This window comes from Balearica regulorum, chromosome 5, assembly GCF_011004875.1.
Source record: "Balearica regulorum gibbericeps isolate bBalReg1 chromosome 5, bBalReg1.pri, whole genome shotgun sequence".
Lineage (NCBI taxonomy): Eukaryota > Metazoa > Chordata > Aves > Gruiformes > Gruidae > Balearica > Balearica regulorum.
This window is the reverse complement of record NC_046188.1, coordinates 63,065,049-63,087,535: the sequence shown is the minus strand read 5'-3', so window position 1 is coordinate 63,087,535 and position 22,487 is coordinate 63,065,049. Positions and strand designations below refer to the sequence as shown.

Sequence of the window (22,487 nt, the reverse complement as noted above, 5' to 3'; positions counted from 1 at the left end):
AATCACTTCAAGTTTTGTAAAATACTTCAATGTTTTTTTTTATCCTGCCCTAATTCAGCTGGTGAAGTTGGAAAATGGCTTCTTTCTGTGACCTTTCAGGGAGTGCCACAGGGTGGGGGCCAAGTGCATGTTTGTCACCCTCTTTCTTGACCAACACAGGTGGCTAAACCATGTGTTTTTCATAGTTATCCAAAAATTCAAAATTCCAGTTTAATAAATGATTTTGTAAGTCAGACTGTGTTCTAAGTCCATTGCAGAATGGATTCTGCAAGCAAAAAAAAAAGTTCAGCCTAAAGCATAACAGCTAGTCTACTTAGGTTCTAATCTGTGTATCATGCTGCCTATAGCTAGAGTGAATGATCATTTGGAATCGGTGTGCTTGATTGCTCAAATATAGGTGTCATACGTGGTCTAGGTAATACCAAAAACGTATGTTAATTCTATTACATGCTGATAGGGATTTGTGGCTTAAAGTATTCATTGTGACAATGTATGTAAAATTAGCAAAAGTGTTAACTTTAAAAGTGTAATTACATAGCTCCAGGAGTGTTGTAATTGCATTATATGGTTCCTTTCTTGTGCTGTGTCCAGCAGGGAGACTGTTCAGCTTTATTTTGGTATTCTATCAACTGATCTGGAACTTCCAATACATGCAGCATAATTTGATTAAAAATATTGCTGCAAGCCTTATAATGCCATAATATAGAACTGGAAATGTGCAGTTTTGCTGGGGGGTGGGGTGGTGAGGGGAACCCACTCCCCTATACTGTGTTAAGCTTACCTAGACTATTTCAAATACACAAGTTCAGTATCTTGGATAGTTGTAAACATAAATTTACGGAGCTTTGAGACCAGTAGAAGCAGAATGCCTAGTTTTGTGGTAATGATCATGAGGTCTGGGGCCTTGACCGGCCACACTTTAAATTGCCTGAGGACAGAGATTTCAGGAAGGGTACCCCTTGTCAAAAACCTGAAGTCAGTATGAACTTTGCAACGGAGGCAAGGTTTTCCCACTAGCTATCACACTGGAGTCTCATGTTCAGTCTGCAGTAAGAGACTTTCAGATAGGCACTCCTAGATTAAAGCAATGTAACTCTTCCATTTCCAAATGTAACTTTAGGAAGAGGAGGGATGCTGCACTGAGCTTAATTCTCCAAACTTGATTCCAAAGCTATGGCAATACAAAGACTGAACACTGGCTTCTTCTGGAGAGAAAGAAAAAAATTGAGGACAAATACAGAGACTGTCAGCCTACCATATAATTTTGATTCTTGAAATGTTGTAGAAGAGTTGTTGATTTCTTAGATATTTATAGACCTGACTTAGACATTCTGGTCATGTGGCCAGATTAAGGAATCTTGTTTTAAGAATTGTAATAACTTTCTAATAAAAATGAGTCCATGTGGTCTGTAGATAACTAGGGAAATGGGTGTAATTACATGACCCAATCCAGCCCTTGTTTAGCAGTTAATTTCTCCAGATTTGTGAGCATTTGGTCAGATCTACACAGATTTGGTTGTTGGTTTAAATCTAGCCAAGGCTAGTGGTGTCTTAATTGCTACCACAGAGCAACCATTTGGCCTGTGCAAGATGAATGTTGTCAAGGTACCTTCTGCAAGGCGGACATTCATCCACTGGGAATGTATCAAGAAAGTTTTCATTAATTGGTCCCTTTGTTGGCATTTGTGGCAGAGCAGCCAAAAACTGAGTATGAACAGACACTCTGTGTCAGAGGGTGAGATTTATTGGCAAGTCCCAGTAAAAACTGGTATTTACTGCATATATTGTAAGCAAGGGGCAAAGGACTTTCCTCCTAAGAACAGCCTGGCATTAAATTTATTCAGAATTCTTTTTTTTTTTTTTTTAAAGGCAGGGAAATGTAACAAGAATTCAGACTGCAGCTGGAATTAAATAGGAAATAGCTGGTTAATATTTTTCTTCCTAATGTTCACTGCCTTGTAGCTTCCTTTTAATATGATGTGAAGTGTTATGATGAGCTCTGTAGTCTACAGACAAATTTGCATGGACCTATGAATACTTCTGTCAGATGAGAACACTTGACAGTTTTGTCCTGACCTCGTTAGCTTAACCTGTAGATAATTTCAGTAGATAATGTATGAATGTTGTGTAAAGCATGAGAAATGTTTTTAAACATAGCTTCTGATTTTTAGACTTGTGTTCATGTTAAGTCCTGCATTTTGTTCGTTTTGTTTTGTTAAAAGGATACACTTCATTATATTGCAAAGGACACACTGGGAATGATTTGTGTGTTTTGTTTTAGTGCAACATGTTTGTTGCTAAACTTTGTGTAGACTGTTTCTGTTAAGCTTTCTGTTCTGCTTGCTTATGCCCATTTTGTCTTTAAAAGAATTTTAACTCGTTTTATATTACAATGTGGAGTAAGTAATAGTTTAGACTTAGGAACCAAATAAATTTATATATTGACTCTGAGAGAGAATTCTGGTTCTGAAATTTGAATATATTGCCTCTTCAATACTGAGCTTTGATAGAAGAATAAACTCCCCAAACAAGATTGAACTCCCTGGATACAAATAACTGTGACTTTTAAAAGTGCTTGGTATTAAGCTCTGCAATTCCAGTAAGGAGTTGCTCATTCTGTTGGATTCCTAGCCATGAGTCCGGCCATGTTGTTTGAAAATAATGGCTTGGGTTTCTCTCTTCATCCAGCTGCTTCCAATGTTTCCCTCCCTCTCATTCTTTTTCTCTTCTGAACAGTGTAGTATCCAACTCTTGTGTCCACTCACTGTCGTTCATCCAACTCTCCTTTCAACAGAAGTGGATGTCATTGATGCATACTGCTGTTATCTCATGCTATCCGATGCTTATCCATGGTGACTTCCACTTTGGCAATGTTAATCCGGCCAACCCTTATATACCTGTTTCCTGACTCTTACCTCTTCTGCTGGCGATTCCAATTCAATTCTGTTGTTCATCAAAAATGATAGCTTCGTCAGATATGGAGCAGTGCTCTGTAAAGTTTGAGTTGAATTCCTTTTCCCTGACCATTACTGAGTGTCTTTCACCACTGCTTATTTTTTAATATAAATACAGATCTTTATAATACTTCCCGGAATTTGTAAAATTGTAGTGTTGGTCATGAACACTGGGCTTCCTGTTACTTTTACAGTGACAAAAATAATTCATACTTGGCGGAAAACTTTATTTCTAGCTGCATTACATGAAACAAATACTGTCAGGCTATAAAACTATCACAGCTACTACTATATGACTAACATGGAGAAAGGAAGAAGGATGTGAAGAGGTACTAAGTTAATTTTAGATGTTAATATTCTATCATTGACTTATTTACAGCTTAGATTTAGTCATTGGATGTAGTTCTTACAAAAGCAGAAGTACTTGAATGCATGTAAGTAATCCCTTGTTAAAATCTTACTACTTGATTTACTCAGAGCACATCTGTAGCCTTAAATACATCCCTTATTCAGATATAGGCACATGTTCCCTATTAAAATAGTAAGTCCAGAATAGTGTAACTTTTTAATTTTTCAGCTCTGGCTTCATTGTTGTTCTGTCTCTCTACTTGTCAATATTAGGACCTTAATAATAGTTTCTCTTACCAAAAAAAAAAATCAAATAAAAAATGTTTATAATAAAAATTTAAAAGTCTGAAAATATTTCTGTGAAATTATTATCTTGGGGAGAGAAGGTCAGGATTTAATGCAGCCACATATGGTTCATCCCTTTTATATTAGCTTTTATTTGCTGCTGAAGATTTCTCCAAATGTTTGACAGCTTTGCATAAAATATTTGAAAGTAGGAAAGACAAAGCCATAAGAAGTAGAGAGTACTGCTTATTTCAACCCCAGTAAAAATGTAAGGCTGATCTACTTCATTTGCCTCAGAAAAGAGAGCTTACTTTTTAAATAGGCTTACTTTAAAACTGTGTAATTTTAGGGGGGAAGAAGTTCTTCAATAGTTAACTGTTATATACATAGTAAATTAAAGCACTTTTCCAAATCTTTGTTTAAGTTCTGAAAGTAGCAGTAGTTTTAGTAGAAAATCAAGCCTCCTGTTTTGATGTATGGAATTGGGGATGTGGTGCGGTGTTGGTTTTTGAAGTGACTATGCCTTACGCACAAAGCAAAATAACCATTTTAATGTATTAAGTAATAATGGAGAAGGAATAGTACTTTTTTAACCTTTTTAAATAATCAGCCTTTTCAATTTGTCACGTGGAAAAGTAGTTATGAGTAAAAGTTTGACTATATTAAGCCATTTAGTTATTGTGTATTCCACTGTTCAGCAAGAGATTACAAATTTAGTGTGAAGCTTATGCCTGTATGCTTCACCCCTCCCCTCCCAGTACGTTGTATTAAGTTCATTCTCAGTGGGTGCTGCAAAGTTCTTTTGAAAAATAAATTCATGAGCACCAATAAGAAGTGTATGTTAAATTAACGAGAGGTTTTCTGCTTGCTAATTTGAATTTGATTAAAATCAATCAACCCTATTACATTGACTGCATAATGTTAAGCAACTTGTACGAGTGTTAGGAGGATAGGGACCTTAGTGTGTCATCTCTGTGTTGCTTGATGTGCTCAACCAACGCTCAACCAGCTATCTTAGTTTCTCATCTTGTGAGAAAAGAGTAGAGTATGAGAGTTCTTAAGGTCCGTTGGTACGGTTATTGAGATGGAATATCATTACAGAATGACCAGATGGTCTTCATTAACTTCTGGGGATTAAAGTCCAGGGATTAATTTTGTAATTCTAAGTGCAGAAGGGACTGAACTTCATGGAGTGTAAAGTAGGCAGAAATAAAGAATGTAGCAGTTGAATGTGCTGTAGTGTGTTCCAGATTCTTATACAAACCCTGTGAGTGAAAACCATACATGTGGTACACTATATAAATAAAAATATCAGAGTTTCCTAAGAGAAGGAGAGAGGTCACAAAGTTAATTTTGGGAATTGTTTTACTTGACTTGTTAGTGGAACTTGTTAATGATGATTTTCATGTAAAAGCAGAAGCTCACAACTATTGTTCTGAGGATGTTGGCTAATAATGTAAAGCAGTGCTCGTTTCAGCTGCAAGTAGTAGACAAGTAGCTTGAGCCCTATCAATATATGATGGAACTCAAGTAATTTTCGGAGAGTCTATGCTTGTAATTATTTGCTGAATGCAACAATGTTAACACCTTTTGTCTGAGATGGAAAAAGTTTGCTCACTTGCTTGTCTTCTGTAGTAGGTATCAAAGGCAATAGATTAATATATTGAAATACTATTCATTTACCTAAACTAAGATGTCCCATGAAAAATTTCTAAATTTTTGGATACTTACATAAGTAAGAACTGAACCTATATCTGTGTTTCAGAGTGTGTTTGCCAGGTGATATGCTGCTCCCCACTGTACCCAAACTGCTGAAGAGTACAGTCTGATGTATACTAAAAGTAAGGCAGTTCAATACAGTTGTCTTAGAAAAGTAAAATAATGATACTGTAATTGAAGAGGAGGTGAGGTTAAGTTTGTATTAGCCTGCTTTTTACTGTTCCCCTGCAGAACTAAAAATTTCACCAAGTCTCCAACAGATAATGTTTAAAGTGTGTTTTTTTCATTTGAGCTTTGGACTTCAAGGTTCATGCTTTTTCAAATTTTTCTTCGTGATTGTAAATACTAAACCAAACAAATCCAAACAAAAATTTAAAAATTAACCCTTATGCCAAGAGCTAGAGTTCACAAGAAATACTATGACAATGTGACATTTAAGATAAACATCAGAGGAGCAAGCAGTATCGCATGTATGTGTAAGGTATTTTTTTATAGTTAATAGACAAACTAATGTATTTCCATTATCAATCAGTTTATTTTTTAACACTCACAGTAACTGCAAAGTATCATATGCTGTAAAGTGATATAAATTCCAGACAGTTTTTGGAAATGGAAAGTTGTTAGCAAATTACTGCTAGTAGAGGTGTAAAAAAGCAAAACCATACATATCTAACCTTCTGCCTTTTCCTCTCCCCCTGTCAGACTCAGGAAAATATCCTTTGTAATTTTTATAAAGTCCTACTAAGTAGTAACAAAGCAAAAGCATATGCAACCAGAAAGACTTAAATATATCCTGAGTGCAGTAATACAGCTGAAAATAGTGCTCAGGTGGCAGGTAAGAATGGCACAAAGACAATTTGCACAGATTTTTGAGAAGTGATATTGCAGGAGACATTGGGGGGCCTCTAACATTTTGAGTAAGAACTTACAACTGGATGCACAGAGGGAGAGATGAGCAATAGTTCAGTTTGAGTAGAAGGAGATAGGTCGAGTAGAAAACAGGCTTGTCCATTTTCATTATGGAGCTCGTACATGGTTGCAGCTGAGATTAACATAGAAATAAGGCTGAAAGGGAAAGGAAGAGGAGATCAGAAATGTACATTGTATTTCACCTCCCTCAAAACAAAACCAAAGCCCTGATGCTGTTGAGGCAGCTCCTCTGAAGGGTATGATGGAGGGGCAGGAGAATCAGAAGCAAGAATATGGTAACCAAGAATAAGGGAAGCATACCAAAAAAAGAATATGGTTGATTAGTGTCTGAAATATTGATTGAGGACAGAGTACTCTCTTTCAACTTCAGCTAAACTAGGCTGGTGTAAACTTGGGTAAGATGTTCTCTGTGGTTGGTGTCTGAGCTGGCTGACCAGGGTCTACAACAGGTGGAAGAGAGGACACCTCCTTTGTGTCTCAGAGATGAAAGAGAAGGGTATGGACAATTGAATTACTGAATCAAGAGCAGGTTTTTGCTCCAAACAGGCATTCTTGGATTTTGATTAGCAAGCTGGAGAGTAGGAAAATGGAGTCAATACATAACAAATTCAGATGAAATAGGGTCACTGCTGGGGTGCGGGAAGAGACTTAGAGGAAAAGAACAGAGGTTTGAAGATTTTTCTTGGTGTAGATGTAGACTAGTAAAGGCGTTGGATGGTAATAGAGGAGCAAGTGCAACGGAGGAAGGAGCAAATAGTTTCAGAAAGCATGGAGACCAAAATAGACTTTTTTAATTAGTAGATCCCCCACTGCATAGTTACATGAAATTGTAGCCTTTTGAATATAAAAAATGCATTTGCTACAAATGTTAAATTTTCCAAATCTATAGGAAAGAAGTTAAAAGCTAAATGATAAATCTGAAGAATAATGGATTTTCTGCATTATTTAAGCAATAAACGGAATAGCCTTTTCTGCACTGATTATTATTTTTCCAAAGTACTTTTATGAGATTCCTGGCTTACTGTTTTTTCACTAACTACTTCCAGTAGAATCCAAAATTATTTTTCAGTTAGGCAAAGTTTTGGTATAGCAAAGGAAAAGCATGACCAATTTTGTGGAGAGTGTTTTCTCAACATTCTAGGCAGGAGAGAAGCTGGTATTCTTAGTGCTGTTTGGGGCAATTGGTCAGTAATGTTTTCATGTATCTGGAGGGAAAAAAAAAAACAAAAAACCACTGATCTGAGAAGGTTTAGGTCCTGTGGCCAGTATAATATTCCTTGAATAGGCCTTTACGTCCTTTTGGGTATAAGCTCTAGGAGAAAGCTTACAGTATCATCCAAATGGAGTGAAATATACAGCAGTCATATGACTGTCTTTTTAGCTATTATAATTAACCCTACAATATTTGGGGCGGATCCAAATTTTAAATACACAATCTGAAATATTTTAAAATAATGAAGTATCATTTTAGATAAAACAATTGATTTGAGGAGTAACTGCTGGACACATACCTCAAACAAATTGTTAAAAAAACATTGATAAAAAGAAACAATATAAGTCTTCAATGCGATCTGACTATTTTGCCTTGTATGCTTGTTAGGCATTGATTTTTTTTAATGTTCTTTCACAAATGTGGTATATGGTCAACCACCAATGTTAAAAATGCTATTAAAATTTAATACAACTGGAAAAGCTAAGGTTTCAGAAAAATGGATTTGAAAACAAATAATACATTTAAATAGCTTTTACTCTACAACATGATGCATGCCAACCAAATAAAGGTATAATTACTTATTTTCTAATTAGCTATTTAGAATGCAATGACCAAAAATTTTTTGTCTGCACCTTACAATTTTGTCATTTTCAGTTGGGGAGATAAAAAAAGGGATCTCCAAGAGATAAACCTTTATGGATCACAGCCATATTTTCAGCAAGTCATAAGCTAGTCCTCAGTCTTGAATGCAGAGATGACTTCAATTGTGCTTACTCATAGGGTAGAACAAAAATACACATTTGTGTACAGATTTCATACTTGAGGTTGCAGGTACGTTTATTTGTATATGGAAAATTACCTGTGAAAAAGCTTGAGGTCAAAAATTAATGTTCTTACATACATTCTCTTGTTGTCGTACAGGGGATTTATGTGGGCAATACCCATCAGTGCAAACGACAGATACGTTCATCAGTGTGCAAATAGACTCCAGTAAAAGTGGTCCTTTTAAATTTTGAATCTTATAAAGCACAAATGATACTAGTATTCTTTCCTTTCCAAAATTAATTATAAACTAAACCAAAGGAATTCAGTTAATCAGAACTCTGCTCAAACACTTGCAGAACAGGTGTTCTAGGTCTTAAAATCTGCTGTGCCTTTCAGTGCCCCAACTGATGTTAGCATAAAGGGCAGAAGTTAAAGCTCCAGAATAAGGGATATCTTGATTATAACACAGTTAACAGCTGATAGCTCTGATTATATTGCAACTTTCTCATCTTAAATGCTGTTTCCTGTTGGTCCATCACTTACACTGAGCAAGTTAAAATATTAAAAAAAAGATATTATTGGAGATGATTTAAAGCTACAGGAGGGTGGAGCTTTGAGAGTTCCTTTTCAGTAGACATTTGAACCAAAAACATCAGAATGCTGTCTTCAGAACCTGTAGTACAAATAGTAAAGAAAATATTGTATTATTTTAATTATTATTGCCTATTTAATGTGGGATTTCTTGCAGTCATGTCCTTGAATAACCATTTCTTAACTAAAGTGACACAATTTTGTAGCCAGTGATCCATGACTTTAAATATTTGGAAGGGCTGTTGATTCACTGAAGTGGAAGAAATTAAAGATGTTGAGGCATATTTTCAAAAGTAGAATTACCTCTATTATAAATTATATTTGACCACATATATTCTATTTACCATTTAAATAACAATTAAAAAAAGCTAGGTACATGTAATACAGCATTCAATGTTTAGTTAAGGCTACTGCAGATAAATTGGAGGTGGTATTTGAATCATTTATGTGTAATGTTACAAGAGCTGCTAGCACCTACAGCACCTCCTCTTGTTCCCAGGTCATGGTCCTCTGCATGTACCTATTTCTGTTTGTGGTAGTTGCTCTCTCTAGGTAAATTGTCCATAAGACCAATGATTCCATCAGCAAATTATCCAGAAAATACCGTCAGTGCGCATGGTGACATTTGTGCCACTGGTGGTTTTGTTGCCATTTCAGTGGTCTAATTAAATTGGCAGTTTCCTCTTGTGCCCAGCATTGTCGTCTCCCTTCCTTTGGCACCTTAGCTCAGACCTTCTCCTTTTCTCTGTCCTTTTAACTGAATATCAAATGCATTATTGATTGCTCCTCTTCCACCCTCCTCACTTCCACTCCCCTCAACTTTTTTCTTTTTTTTTGATTGGCAGTATCATCCAGACAAACAGAAGGCAGATGTGCCAGCAGGAGAAGTAGAGGAGCGCGTGCAGAGGTTCATCGAAATTGATCAAGCGTGGAAAATTCTAGGGAACGAAGAGACAAAAAAAGAGTATGACCTGCAGCAGCGTGGTAGGTTCCTGCCAAGGAGTGCTGTAGTAGCAGCAGCTCTTTAAATAAGCAGGGTCTGGGAGTGGTAGTTAGATGGTATTTTAAAATGCTGTTTATTGCTGAACCAAATGTTTCTTTCACTCTTGTTCCACTTTCAAATGTGCATCCATTATTTATAGCTTTTGCTACACATACATTAGCTAGTGGAAAACATTGAATTACTTCCAACAAAACATTAGGTGGCGTTATTCCTATTAATTTGAATGAATGATATTTATACTAATTACAGACCTTAGCCCTTTTTATTTTATTAAGGCAGCTTCATTAAGCATTCAGAGGTTTAAGTCTTAAGCTATGTTTTGTTGCAGTACCTTAGATATAGGTATTAATCCATTTATACCTAGTGTTCAATGTGTATTGATTTATAAGCATGTCAGAATCATTAAGACATGTTCTTTTTGGTTGTGTGTGCGTTATGGTTGCTTTCATAATTCATCTGTAGTCCAAACTAGTCTTTTTAAAGCAGTTTTATAAATAATATTCCAATGTTACACATTAACTAGGCAGCTCTAGCATGCATTTCTTCTTATACCTCTCAGAAAATAGCTCCTTAAAACAGTGACAGGCTGTTGTGAGAAAGGAAGGGGGGAAATGTAGGTCAGGTCTGTCACACATGGGCTACCATTACATGAAGTGATAGGCTGTCTTTCTGCTCTGGCCTCAGGATAGGAGTCCCTCAGCCTTCCATTAGAACCTTCAATAAATGTATATCCACCCTACATGTTAATGGGGGGAGTCAATAATAGTGTATTGCCTGTGGGGAAAACACTCAGTCGCACTCTGCAGTAACACACTCTGGTCCAGCATTGACGTGTAGCCACCACCACTTTTGAATGTGTCTGATAAAAGCCCACTGTCTCTGCAGCTTGTTATTGAATTCTCTTCCATTGTACATTGGCACACCATCAGACCTTTCTCTCTTGTGCTGATTTTTAACTCCCCTGCCGCTGCGGATACCAGAACTTTGAGAGACAAAGGCTTAGTCATTCTGGCAGCTATGCATCACTGCAGGATAAAAAGAGTGATATATAATTGTATATACCCAGTATGAATTCTCTAGTTAAATGATCTTGTATTTCAGACTTTGTGTGGGTTTTGGAAAAGAGGGTGGAGGGGTGAAAACAGAATTGCTGAATAAATATTTTAAAAGAATGGAAAAATTTTGATCTTGTGCTAATTTGTATGTAAACAGAATTAAGATCAAACTTACACATTTTCATCTCAAACTTATTTTTTTAAATGCCTGAACGTGGTGCCAGAACAGAAATTTCAGCTACCCAGTGCTCTCAGCTTATTGTACTCTTAGCATTGTAGTATTGGCTGTGTCTTCTGTTGTCACAAATTGTACATGCACAGGAAAAAAGAAGTATTAGAGATTGTTAGACCTCTTTTGTGTATCTAGAGAGTTAAAGCTTCAGTACAGACCATGAAGTTCCATTTTGCTTGGGTCAGGTTTAATCTACTGAAGTCGAGAGCTACATCAAGATTTAATAAGCTACTTTTGTTTTCCCATGGAATTTAAGGACATTGCTATAAATTAGTTTTGACAAAATATGTTCTACAGTATTTTAAAGGTTATCTATATTTCCTGAGATAATTTTTTTTTCCATCCAGATGAGTTCCTCTAAAAACCATCTCAAGATTCTGTAAAAAAGACTCGGAAAATAAAGAAAACAAATTGTATATTTATTTACACAGGTATTTGGTGATGGGGTAGATCTATTCTATTCTAATATAGAGGATGTCATTCACAGAGGACCCAGTGTTTCAAACTAAGCCATATGTAACATACATGTGTAGTGTTGCTGCATTCTTTGCAGCATGTTTCCTGGCAGCAAAATGATGGTGAAATAAATTCTAGTTCCTTGAATGCCTGTCAGGTTGCTTCTGAAGTCATGATTCTAGGCAAATTCATAGACACTACTGTAAAAGCTCACAGAAACAAAGGAATTGAGACAGCAGCTAAGGGGAGCAATGATGAGAGAAATAATATAGCAAGTTAGTAAGACCGCAAAGCCTAGGAAGCAGAATCTGAAGGATGCCAGTATGGGGGTGTGTGTGGCTGCTAGTCAGTAGGGAGTCCTTTGCACTGTAGTCTTTTTCCCATTTCACAGATTATTTTTTTTATTTCTGTGTGTACCACCTTGTGTTATACTAACTAAATCTTAATTACTTGGCTCAGAAATTTAGTGGCCAGAGAAGTTCTAAGAAACTGAAATTCTGCAGGGCTCTGTGGTTTTAATTTTCTTTTTGTTTGAATCATTGAGAATTAACAAGTGCATGTGCTTTCATAGCTTAATACTGCTCTTCTCTGAAGGTATCACAATGATCTCCTAACTTTTTTGTGCCTTCAGGCCGTAGTATTAAAGAAGAAAGGACAAACCTCAAACCATTTAGAGGTTTGGCTCAAATACTTGTCCAAGCCTCTCTGGTCTAGAAATCTTAACTGCCTTTTTGTATATTATGTGAAAATGTTTCTAATTCATGGCTCTGTCATACTTTAATGACATATCAGAATACCTTTGTATAATGGTGAATCTCTTCCTCTAACCCCTGTGAAAAATTTGGGGGATGCAAAAAAGGTTGCATAACTATTTAACTATTGAGAATGGACTCTTTTTTTTTCTTCCTCAGCAGATTTTCTTCTTGGAGATTTTTCCATTCTTTTTTGGTATCCTATTTAGAAAAGATGAATATGCAGTTAAAATCAAGTTTGATGGTAATAATTACCAGAAGTTTTTCAGTGAGTTTAGCTTGGAAACAGCCTTCTCTATGCTTTTCATATTAAGTCATCTAAACCCTGAAAGTTCATGTTTGTGTCAGTTTGAAAGAATAAAACACTTTTCACAGAATCAGAGAATCACATAGGTTGGAAGGGACCTTTACAGGTCATCTAGGTCAGTCTCCTACTCACAGCAAGTCCACATAGGTTAGTTGCTCAGACCTTTTCCAGTTTAGTTTTTAATATCTCCAAGGATAGAGATTCCAGAACTGCTCTGGACAGTCAGTTCTGGTGTTTGAACACCGTCATGGTAGAAAAAACAAACCAAAAAACCCAGAAAAAAACCCCAAAACAATCCAAAAGCATATTTTCCTTCTATCAAGTTGGATATAAGGACTCTTTGTGCAACCTAAGCCTTTCACTTCTCATCCTTTCACTGTGCACCTCTGAGTCTTCTCTATGCCCTCTTACTAGGTAGTTGTAGACAATGAGATCATAGCATCATGGAATGGTTTGGGTTGGAAGGGACCTTAAAGACCATCTAATTCCAACCCCCCCTGCCATGGGCAGGGACACCCTTCAATGGACTGGGTTGCCCAAAGCCCCATTCAGCCTGGCCTTGAACACTTCCAGGGATGGGGCATCTGGTTGCTTCTCTGGGCAACCTGTTCCAGTGCCTCACCACCCTCACAGTCAAGAATTTCTTCCATGTATCTAATGTAAATCTACCCTCCTTCAGCTTAAAGCCATTACCCCTTGTCCTACCACTACATGTCTGAGTTCTTTTGGCCTCTCCTTGTATGATGTGTCCCCCAACCCCTGAGCATGCTGGTAGTCCACTGGGCATACTCCTGTATGTCAGGGCTTTGTACTGGGGAGACCAAAACTGGACACAGGACTTCACATGCAATCTCACTATGTGCTGAGTAGAGAGGGAAGAAACTCTTCCTTGATGTGCTGGCTATGCTCTTGCCCATAACAGCCTGGTGCGGGGTTGGCCTTTGCTGCGAGAGTGCCCTGCTGACTTCTGTTGAACCTGTGTCCACCAGGATGCCCAGGTCCTGGCCTCTTTGGAAGACTACTTCTTAGCCAGTTGTCTCCCAGCCTGTACTGGTGCATTAGGTTATTCCATCCCAAAAGCAGGACTTAATCTTTGTCGAACTCCTTGATGTCCTTGTCAGCCCATTTCTATATCTTCTCAAGGTCCCTTTGAATAGCAGCCCTGCAACTTTTGTGGATTTTTGTTGACTTAAATACAAATGAAGTGTGTATCTAAACAATCACACAATTAAGGTAAAATGAATTAGTAAAATTAATTATTAATGATTAACAGAAAGGTCACAATTAATAAACTGGTGACTTTGATTAATTTCTGACACTAAATGTAGCAAATAATTCACAGCAAATAATGGGATTGACACTAAAACCAGTTGTTTTATATGAGGTTTTTGGGGCAGAGGGTGGAGAAATTTAAGAACCCAGGGTTTTTTCCATGTGTGGCTCCAGTGAGGTTCTGTCCAGGATAGTATGTTTTTACGTGATGATGGACACAGGTGTCCATAAAGTATGAGTGGTTATAGGGTGGGGAATGTAATCACTAGTAGGAGCTTTCACGTCTCAGCACGTACCTCCTCCTGATTTTCAATTTTTAAATTACACTTTTAGAAAAATATTACAGATGCAGTTTTCATACATGAATACATACTCAGCATCATTTTCCTTCTGTTCTTGCTTCATTTCTAAGACACAAGGAATTACAGGTGCTACCTGGAATTGCCAGTGTTCCAACTTGTGCCACTCTTCTCTGAGAACAGGTCTAGTTCCACCCGCTCTGTACCTTCTGTTAGGCAGCAGGGCATGACAACAATCTTTCCTTAGACTAAAAGAGCTCATTTTAAAATATCTGGTCAATAATTCAGCTTTCAGTGGCAATACCAATCTCTTTAAAACCTGGAAAACTACTGAGTATATGTCCTTGCTCTCAGTTAAGTTTCTACTGCAGGTTTAGAAAGGAAGTCTTATGCAGGTGTGGTCATAAGTTAGGAAACTGAAAACCCAAGCTAAATAGAAGTTGGATCCTTCTCTCCTGCTTCTTCCCCATTCCTCTCCTAGTAAAGAAAACTGAAAAGACTGTTTAGGAGATGGTCACTATCCTATTAATCCAGCATTCCCTCCTGCTCCAGCAATAAAGTGATGATTCTGTATTAGACATCAAGATATCTTACATAATTTGGTAGATAGGATGCTAGAAGAATAACCTTACAAATTCATTACAAAAATAAGCAGAAGCAAGACAAAAGCCTACAAAAATGCTGTTAATAGCTGGCAGAAATGAGAATTGAACACCTTGACTGCCACCTTAGGAAGGAAAAGGAAAAAATTAATGCAGCATACCTTAGTTGTTCCTTGTTAAGAAAATTCCTTCTTTAAAAAATACTTTTAGACCAAAATAAAGCTTTTAACATGGCTGTTAATTCAGGCTTTTCAGTGTGCCAGGTTATGCTCTTTAAGTGACAGAAGTGTATGTTCCTTCTCTAGCCACAGATTTTAGGGCTGCTGACCCTCAGCTAGTACTGGACCACAAGCCTCTTACCATCACTCTCTGGAGTTAATTCTAATCTGCATTGGCTACAAATGAAGCAGTATTTTGTAAGTGTTTAACAAACATAGCTTTTGGTTATAAAAATTGTTAACACACAACTTTTTTTATAATTTTGAATTAAAGTAAGCATGGTTATTTTAAATCACTGCAAGAGATTCAAACTGAAGTAATTGTTTAAAAACTAAACAGCCTATTAGGAAAAAAAACTTCTGAAAATATCCAGGTTTTGAGTACTGTGATGACCTTGATACTGAGTAGATACTATGAACAGTATTTGATTGATAATACAGATCTTTAACTTTTCTTAATTATGTGGCTGTTTTAAAAAAAAAATCAATCCTAAGAATATGACAGATAAAGAGCTAGGAAAATCTTTTAAGTATTATGACTATTTTTACTATTACCATAAACTGTTAAAGGGTTAAATTTCCATTTACTGCTTGCAACCCTTTCCTTAAAACTCAGCCTTAAATAGCCCAAGAAATATTTATTGTATCCTCAAGTGAAACTTAAATGCCCTTCCTCTTTTACAATTTCTGAATGACCCAGCAAGGGCTCTAGTAAAGCTTTACTGAACCAAGCTGCTAATAGTTATTTAATGTTGTTCTGTAGCCTGAAAGAATCTCAGTAGATTTTTCCTTTTAATCTCTTTGAATTGCAGGCTCATAAACCTCTCTGATGAGCCTGCCAGTGTTTTCTTAGATCCTGCAGTTGAGACAATGGAGCTGCAGAATCCTTTCACCTCTTGTTGTCAGACAAATCCAATAGATGGCAAAGCCAGGCAGGCTGTACTTCTTGTGAATTAAAATTTGTTTTTCAAGTTATTGTAGATGATCAGGTCTTCACAATTTTCCCTATATGTTCAGCAACATGTTTCAGAAAGTACAATTGGTTGTACACAGAGTTCTATGGCTTGAGCAGATGTCGCATATAAGTAAGTCTACCACAGAACTCAGTACTGGTAACAATACCAGTCTTAAATAACCTTCTCTGGGAAGGGAGTGACAATCAGACACTGGTTTACTTCAGAGGACCACTAACGAGAGAGTCATGGCTGTAATAATAATGATGTAGATTAAATAAGGAAGAGCACAAGAAATGTTAGAGTCACTAACACACTCTGTGAAAACCATTAGGTTTGTAGTTTTGCTTGTAAGCTCCCCAAACTCATACTGGGCTGTGCCTCTGTTTTTCAGTCAGTGGCTAAATCGGTTTCTGCTGTCTTAAGGTATGTTAGATTGGGTAGTGTATTTAATAGGAGAACTGGAAAATAAAAAAGCTTTGTTCGACTCTGGAAAATAAGTTTCTCGTGCTTGAACCAGATAAGCAAATAAATGCAGCATACAAAACTGACTGGTGGTTACTGGATTATGTGCTAAGCTTGGAGACTTACTCAAGTCGAGAATACTAATTGAAAATTTACATCTTTTGAGATAACCAGTAAGATGCTCTCAGACTTGAGCATCAGCCTAGGAATAACGATTTCTGCTTAGGCTGGGAATTGTACGAGTGATTAATTTTGCCTGTTGAGTTTTTACAATTTTTATTTTTAAAATTACAATAGCAGTAATGAATTAGAAAAGTTTGGTTGAAATTCCTGAGCTTCATATTGTACTATGTTTGGAACTGAAGAGAGGATAGACTTTTTCTTAGCCACCTTCTTCGTTGCTTCACAAGTAACTTTACTTCAGGAAATATGGCAATCTCGTGAATTTGCATCTCACCAGTTCTCTTTGTGGTGGCATGTGGTCCATCTGCCCTTTTTGTATTTTCTACCAGCAAGACATGACCCAGACCTCCACCTCCGGTCCTGTAAAACTTGCCCTGAGTGAAATCCTGCTTCATTAATTCCAAATAGGAAAGTCTGGTTTCTTTTTAACCAAATGTTTCAGTACCGATAAATGAAGTTTAGGAAAACCTGTTCTTCCTACAACCTAAGAGACCATTTTCCTTTGTGAATTTTTCTTCCAAGTATTAAAAAAACCAGGTGCAATAGGAAGGACTTTTTCACACTGTTCTCAGTTACAGAATTGTCCCTTCTTTCTACTTCTCAGTCCAGAGCACAGCCCAGTTACACAGAAGAAGCTGGGGACCATTTAGAATACCCTACGATCTAGTGATTTGGCAGGGCAACCTCTTGGGAATTAAAATAATGTAAAATAATCTGGGCCTCTGACTTTTTTTCAGCAAGTGCTCAATAAGTAGTTTTGGAATAAGAAATTCTTTCACAGACAACTTTTCATAGAAAGCCGCAGACAACACTATATGCTCTAGAAACCTTCATGTTATTGAACTATAAAACTTGTTTAAAAACTCACTGATCCAAGAGAAGGAACACCTACTTTCTCAATAACAACCCAATTTAAACCTTAAATAAGCACTAAGCTCCTGAGTCTTGGCAAGTCTAAGGCATTTTTGTGTATGTGCTAAAGATCAGCTTTCAGGCATTTCTGGTTCTTAAAAATACAGCATTTGGGGAGTTGGAGCTTCCAGGTGTCAGGCAGCAGCTGGGAGGTTTTCTGTAGTAAGTTCTAAGGGAGTTGTGTCCTTTTTTATATTACCTTTTATGGCTTCACTTGTAACCGTGTTGCCAAAATCTTATATTGCCAAGTTAAAGAACTTGATGTGAACTTTGTACATCAAGTATGAGTGTGCTGAGAAATTGCAAAAAATAATTTCTATTTGTATGGCACAGTTTGCATTTGGTAATTCCAGTTGTATTGTACAATTTTCATTTTATGCTGAACTCAGCGTTGGAAGAATCTGAGGGATCAAATGGCAACAGATCGCGGGGGTGCAGGCCAGAACTGACCTCCTTTCTGCGTTGAGAGGCTCTTTATCATAGAAGAACACTTGGACTAGTCTTCCTCTAAAAGTGTTTTTCATTTATTTCATTAGGAATACTTTTTCGTGAGAATCTCGGTGCTCTTCTCACACGCCCCTAACATTTACTTGATGCTTATTGGAGGGATTTTATTTGGCTTCTCCTTTCTAAAGGAGAATGGGTTGCCTAAGGGTCTCCATCTGTGGAGATACTTCAAATCTGACTGGATGTGGTCCTGGGCTGACTTTGCTCATGCAGGAGGGTTGGACTAGGTGGTCTTGAGAGGTCCTGTCTTATCTCAACCATTCCATGATTTTGTGAAAAGTACAGGTAAGCAGCCAGTCACAACTTCAGCTTGTGGAACTGTAGTTACAGCCAGGCTTTTAAAAGGTATTCGTATCAAAACAAAATTGGGATGTGCAAAAGTACTGGTTTCAGTAGTGTCTTAATTTCAGTAATACGTCTTCACCATGTATTTCTCCTGGCTCCAGTAGGACATTTCCCAGCTTATACAAATATGGAAACTAAAGTTTGAGACAACTGCATTTTTAACCGGTAACATGGTCTAGGTATGCCTCTCTAGGAGGGACCAGACTGACTGCTAGGTATATGAAACTATTAACTTAGGAAGAAATCAGGACCTGTATGTTATCAGGATTGAACATCTGTCATGTTTTCTTTATAGAAGATAATCTGACAAAAGAGTGGCCGTTACATGCCCAAATTTATCTTGAGGATATGTCCTGGAATGAAGGTATGAGTGCCTTACTACTTGTTCCCAATGCCTTTCATTGTCACTGCAAATGTTTTGTATTTTTTCTGTATCTTATGCCATTTTGTTGTCTTAGACTAAGTTCTGCTTTTTTGTATTTTCCTCATATTTAGCTGTTCTGTTCTCTGTGATACCTCAATTGGAACTGAACTTTCTGTGATACTTAATTTTGCATTCCCTCTTCATCTCTTCCCTCTGCCCTGCTTGGGCATGGAGAGCTTGCAGTACCACTTTTCACCTGGCTCTCTTCTTGCAGTATAACTGAGGATTTAGATTTCCAGATTCTCCTCAAATCTCTCATGCATCATCTTGTTCTTTCTGTGATGGTAGAATACAGGTGTTTTCCTACAGATTTTTGTCATCTGACAGTGTGTTACTTCTCTCCTCCATATTATTCTAGCTTTTATCACTTACTGGTTTTTTGATGAATGGCTGCTTATTTTTTACTGTATTGTGGTTTATTTGTTTTTTTTAAGGTGGGGTTGGAAAATCCTACCTACTTTCCTTTCTTCTATTTTATGTTTGTTTTCTGGGTTAGCAGTCTGGTTTGGAACCATCCTTGCTCTGTCATATGTGTAACTAATACCCCTTAGTTTGTTCTTAATTGCTCTCCAAAGATCTTGGTACTTTGTCAGAATCAAGTCCGCATTCAGAAATACTCAGTGCTGTAGTCATTTTAGCACACATCTGTTTCACTGATGTGCACCTTTTTATTATCTGCTCTTTTAAAGAGACTACGCTGACCCTGGCTGTTTGGCATAAGAATGCCTCGCAGTCACTGGAATGCATTTTAAGAGTATAGTTGGTTTTTGAGCAACAAATGGTAGCACAGGTACAGATATTCACAATCCAGCAGCGGGAGGTCACAATAACAAAGCATAATTTTTGTGTAAGAGCAGCTTTGCAAAGAAAATCCAAAATCTTGATTCTTCTCAAGCACTAAAGGCTTGTTTGTTTTCTTTTTTGGCAGATGAACAATGTTACACTCTCTCGTGCCGATGTGGTGGGAATTACACTGTCTTCAGGAGTGAAACCAAAGACATATCTTTGGTTTGTTGTGACACGTGTTCACTTGTTATTGAGATCCTTCAATGATTGAAACAATCAAGCACATTAAGAGTTACAAACTTTTAAAAAGACTGGACAAACATGGGACAGCATCTGCTAAGACATGTATGTTAAAGAAAACGGGGGTACTACAGGAACAAGTTAAGAAAGGCAATGTGCCCATTTGTTCACGTAGCTCTGCAGATGTGAGGCTTGGTTTTTTCCTTCTGCAGCTAAAGAGCTAGTTATTAAAAACTTCCAGAACAGAACACTATGGTCTGTACAACTGGAACATATCTCATGATCTAAATAACATTTCTTTCCCAGCAAAAAACAGAGTAGCTTCTTTCAATCTCAGTCTGTATCAACTATACCTTGGGCTCTACCTCTTAGGTTAAATCCTTTTAACAGCTCAGATGACAAAATTTAATCAGGAAGCATACATGTGAGACTGCCTTGAAGATAAAGAAGAGTAAGGTGCATTAATGGGAAATGGGCACATTTTCTATGCTAAATATTTAGCTTCATTAAATCCTCACAAGGACTTGAGCCTTGGAAAGAGGTGGCAGAGACTTGCAGATCAAACAGGCTGGGAGCAAGTCTAGTAACTCTGTACTGGACTGCAGCACTGCATCCACATTAACTTTTTGGCTTGGAGCACAAGCATGCTTTTGAACCAACTCTCTCCATCACCTGAACAAATGCAATCTTCATTCCTTAGCGGACACTGTGCTCTGACCCCATATGGTCCACAGGCCCAAACCAGAACCAATTTAAGGAAAACCCTACACAAGATCTGTAAGTGACTGGCAGATCACAAGAGTGGCAGAAGCCCACTGTTACTGTTTTCAGTTCCAATTCTAGCATGTCACACAACTTGCTAATGTAGGCATAGCTTAAATGTGGCTCTGGATGTGTGACAATATAATAGTGCATTGTGCCTTTTTCATCCCTTGTTAACAGTCAGTGCTAACCTTGGCTTGTAGTAAAAACCAAAACTTTCTAATAAATCCAAGCACTTACTGTGAATAGCCAGAGGAAATAGAGTAAGAGGCATATCATTTTTGTTCATGACAGCAGTATATCATTCCCACTTTCAAGTTAGATGTAATCTCAGAAAGAGGCATCTTTGTCAAGTAATACTTGTGTTTATTCTAAACAAAAATAGTTCCATTGATTTTAGTAGAAAATATTATGAAAGCTGGCAATAGTCACTTAAATCTTTTAATCATCAAGAAATCTATGGCCATTGGGGCTTGCACGTAGAAATCCAAAGTCAGTCAGAGGCCATACCTGCAAAAGAAAATACAGTTACAAGAGGTTTTTATCACAACTCGAAGTTCAGTATTTTCATTTGTTATTGTTGTGTTTCATAAACTGCATCATTTTTTAGCTCTTTGATTGACAGGATATATGAACTTTCCTCACCTGTGTGTTTCTTTTATTAGGGGTAATAAATAATATATATCAGGAGGAACCATCATTCCATAGTGGCTGGGGACAATGCTGATTTATACATAGCATACTTTGCTATGGACAAAGTATATATGTTTGATCCATCTAAGAGAAGAAAGAATACCATGAACATTACCTCCCAGTGAAAGTAGTTCTGGGAGGTGTACGTTTGTATTTTCAAGCTGGGCATTTGAACTGCAAATGCCAAATCTTGGAAAAAAATTCCACAAGCACATAGGTAAGCTTATACCATGCAAGTATGTATAAAGGGGTGGAGTGCCTGCCACCAGCAGGGGCTTCTCTGAGTTAAAGGGGCACAAATACGACCAAATACAAGCACAAGTGTCAGAGAATGATGCTCATGAGTAAGAAAAACAACTTTGTCTCCAGAAATTAACTATACAGCTGTTCATACTACTGAATGCTCCCAGGAGTACTTTCCTCTGAACATTCACTAATTACATGTAGGCTGGTCTTGGATGCAAAAAAAAAAAAAAAAAGGTAATAGGGAATCAAGGACACTCTTTTATACTTTGTCCTTTGTCTCCCTTGACTACCTGTGTCTCTTCACTCACGCTCTTTCAAAGATGGCACAAGGGGATCAGCAGGAAGAAGGGAAAGAGATGATGTTGAAGAATGAATGCCCTCTGTGGCTCTAATCCCATAAAAATCTCACAGCCCCTGCTCAAGATGAAGCAACCTAGACAGAGAAATATGATGCACTACCTTGTTCCCAAAGCATCTGTTAGTAGGATGTTTATCTGACTCAATTTTACTTAGAATTTGATCTTAAGGAAGGTATGCAGTCACCTTCCAGAACAGCATCTTACTCCTTGAGTTCATGGAACAGCCACAACACAGAAGGAGTCTTTGCTGCTTTCTGTGTGGAGCGAAGAAGTAATTTTCATACTTTAAAAGAGGAAGCACAGTGCCAAGGTTCAATATTTCAAACCCTGTGACTTATCCCCAGCACTAAAGACAATGACAGAAGAGGCAGAGGCAGTTAAGGATGTGAGACTGAGTAGCATGAGGTAGCATCACCTTACTGCTAGACTGGGACCGTGCGCTGCTAGAAGCTCCCTGGACTTGCCTGTGTCAGGCCCCTTGCAGCACTGGGTGAAGTTGCCATCAGTTGGATTGTGCCTGGCCCCTCAGGAAGACAGAAGGACCTCGGGTTTTCTGCAAAAGGCTCGAAGCTCTCTCGTGCAAGTATCTTAGAAAATACATGTCTTTTTGG

General features: G+C 37.5%; 2 protein-coding genes across 6 annotated transcripts in view; one reads left to right on the top strand and one right to left on the bottom strand.

The window, feature by feature from the left end:
• Positions 1 to 21,625, top strand: part of DNAJC24 (DnaJ heat shock protein family (Hsp40) member C24) — a 38,388-nt gene extending 16,763 nt beyond the window's left edge. Inside the window, exons 3-5 of the mRNA XM_075755294.1 lie at positions 9,651 to 9,789; positions 18,662 to 18,730; positions 19,719 to 21,625. Coding sequence (XP_075611409.1) covers positions 9,651 to 9,789; positions 18,662 to 18,730; positions 19,719 to 19,843 — 333 coding nt within the window. The 3' untranslated portion in view covers positions 19,844 to 21,625. The remainder of the gene's footprint in view (positions 1 to 9,650; positions 9,790 to 18,661; positions 18,731 to 19,718) is intronic.
• IMMP1L (inner mitochondrial membrane peptidase subunit 1) overlaps positions 20,924 to 22,487 on the bottom strand; it is a 37,655-nt gene continuing 36,091 nt past the window's right edge. For all 5 annotated transcript variants that reach the window (XM_075755292.1, XM_075755290.1, XM_075755288.1 and 2 more), the window contains one exon: positions 20,924 to 21,088. In XM_075755292.1, the coding sequence (XP_075611407.1) occupies positions 21,020 to 21,088 (69 nt within the window). In that variant the 3' untranslated portion in view covers positions 20,924 to 21,019. The remainder of the gene's footprint in view (positions 21,089 to 22,487) is intronic.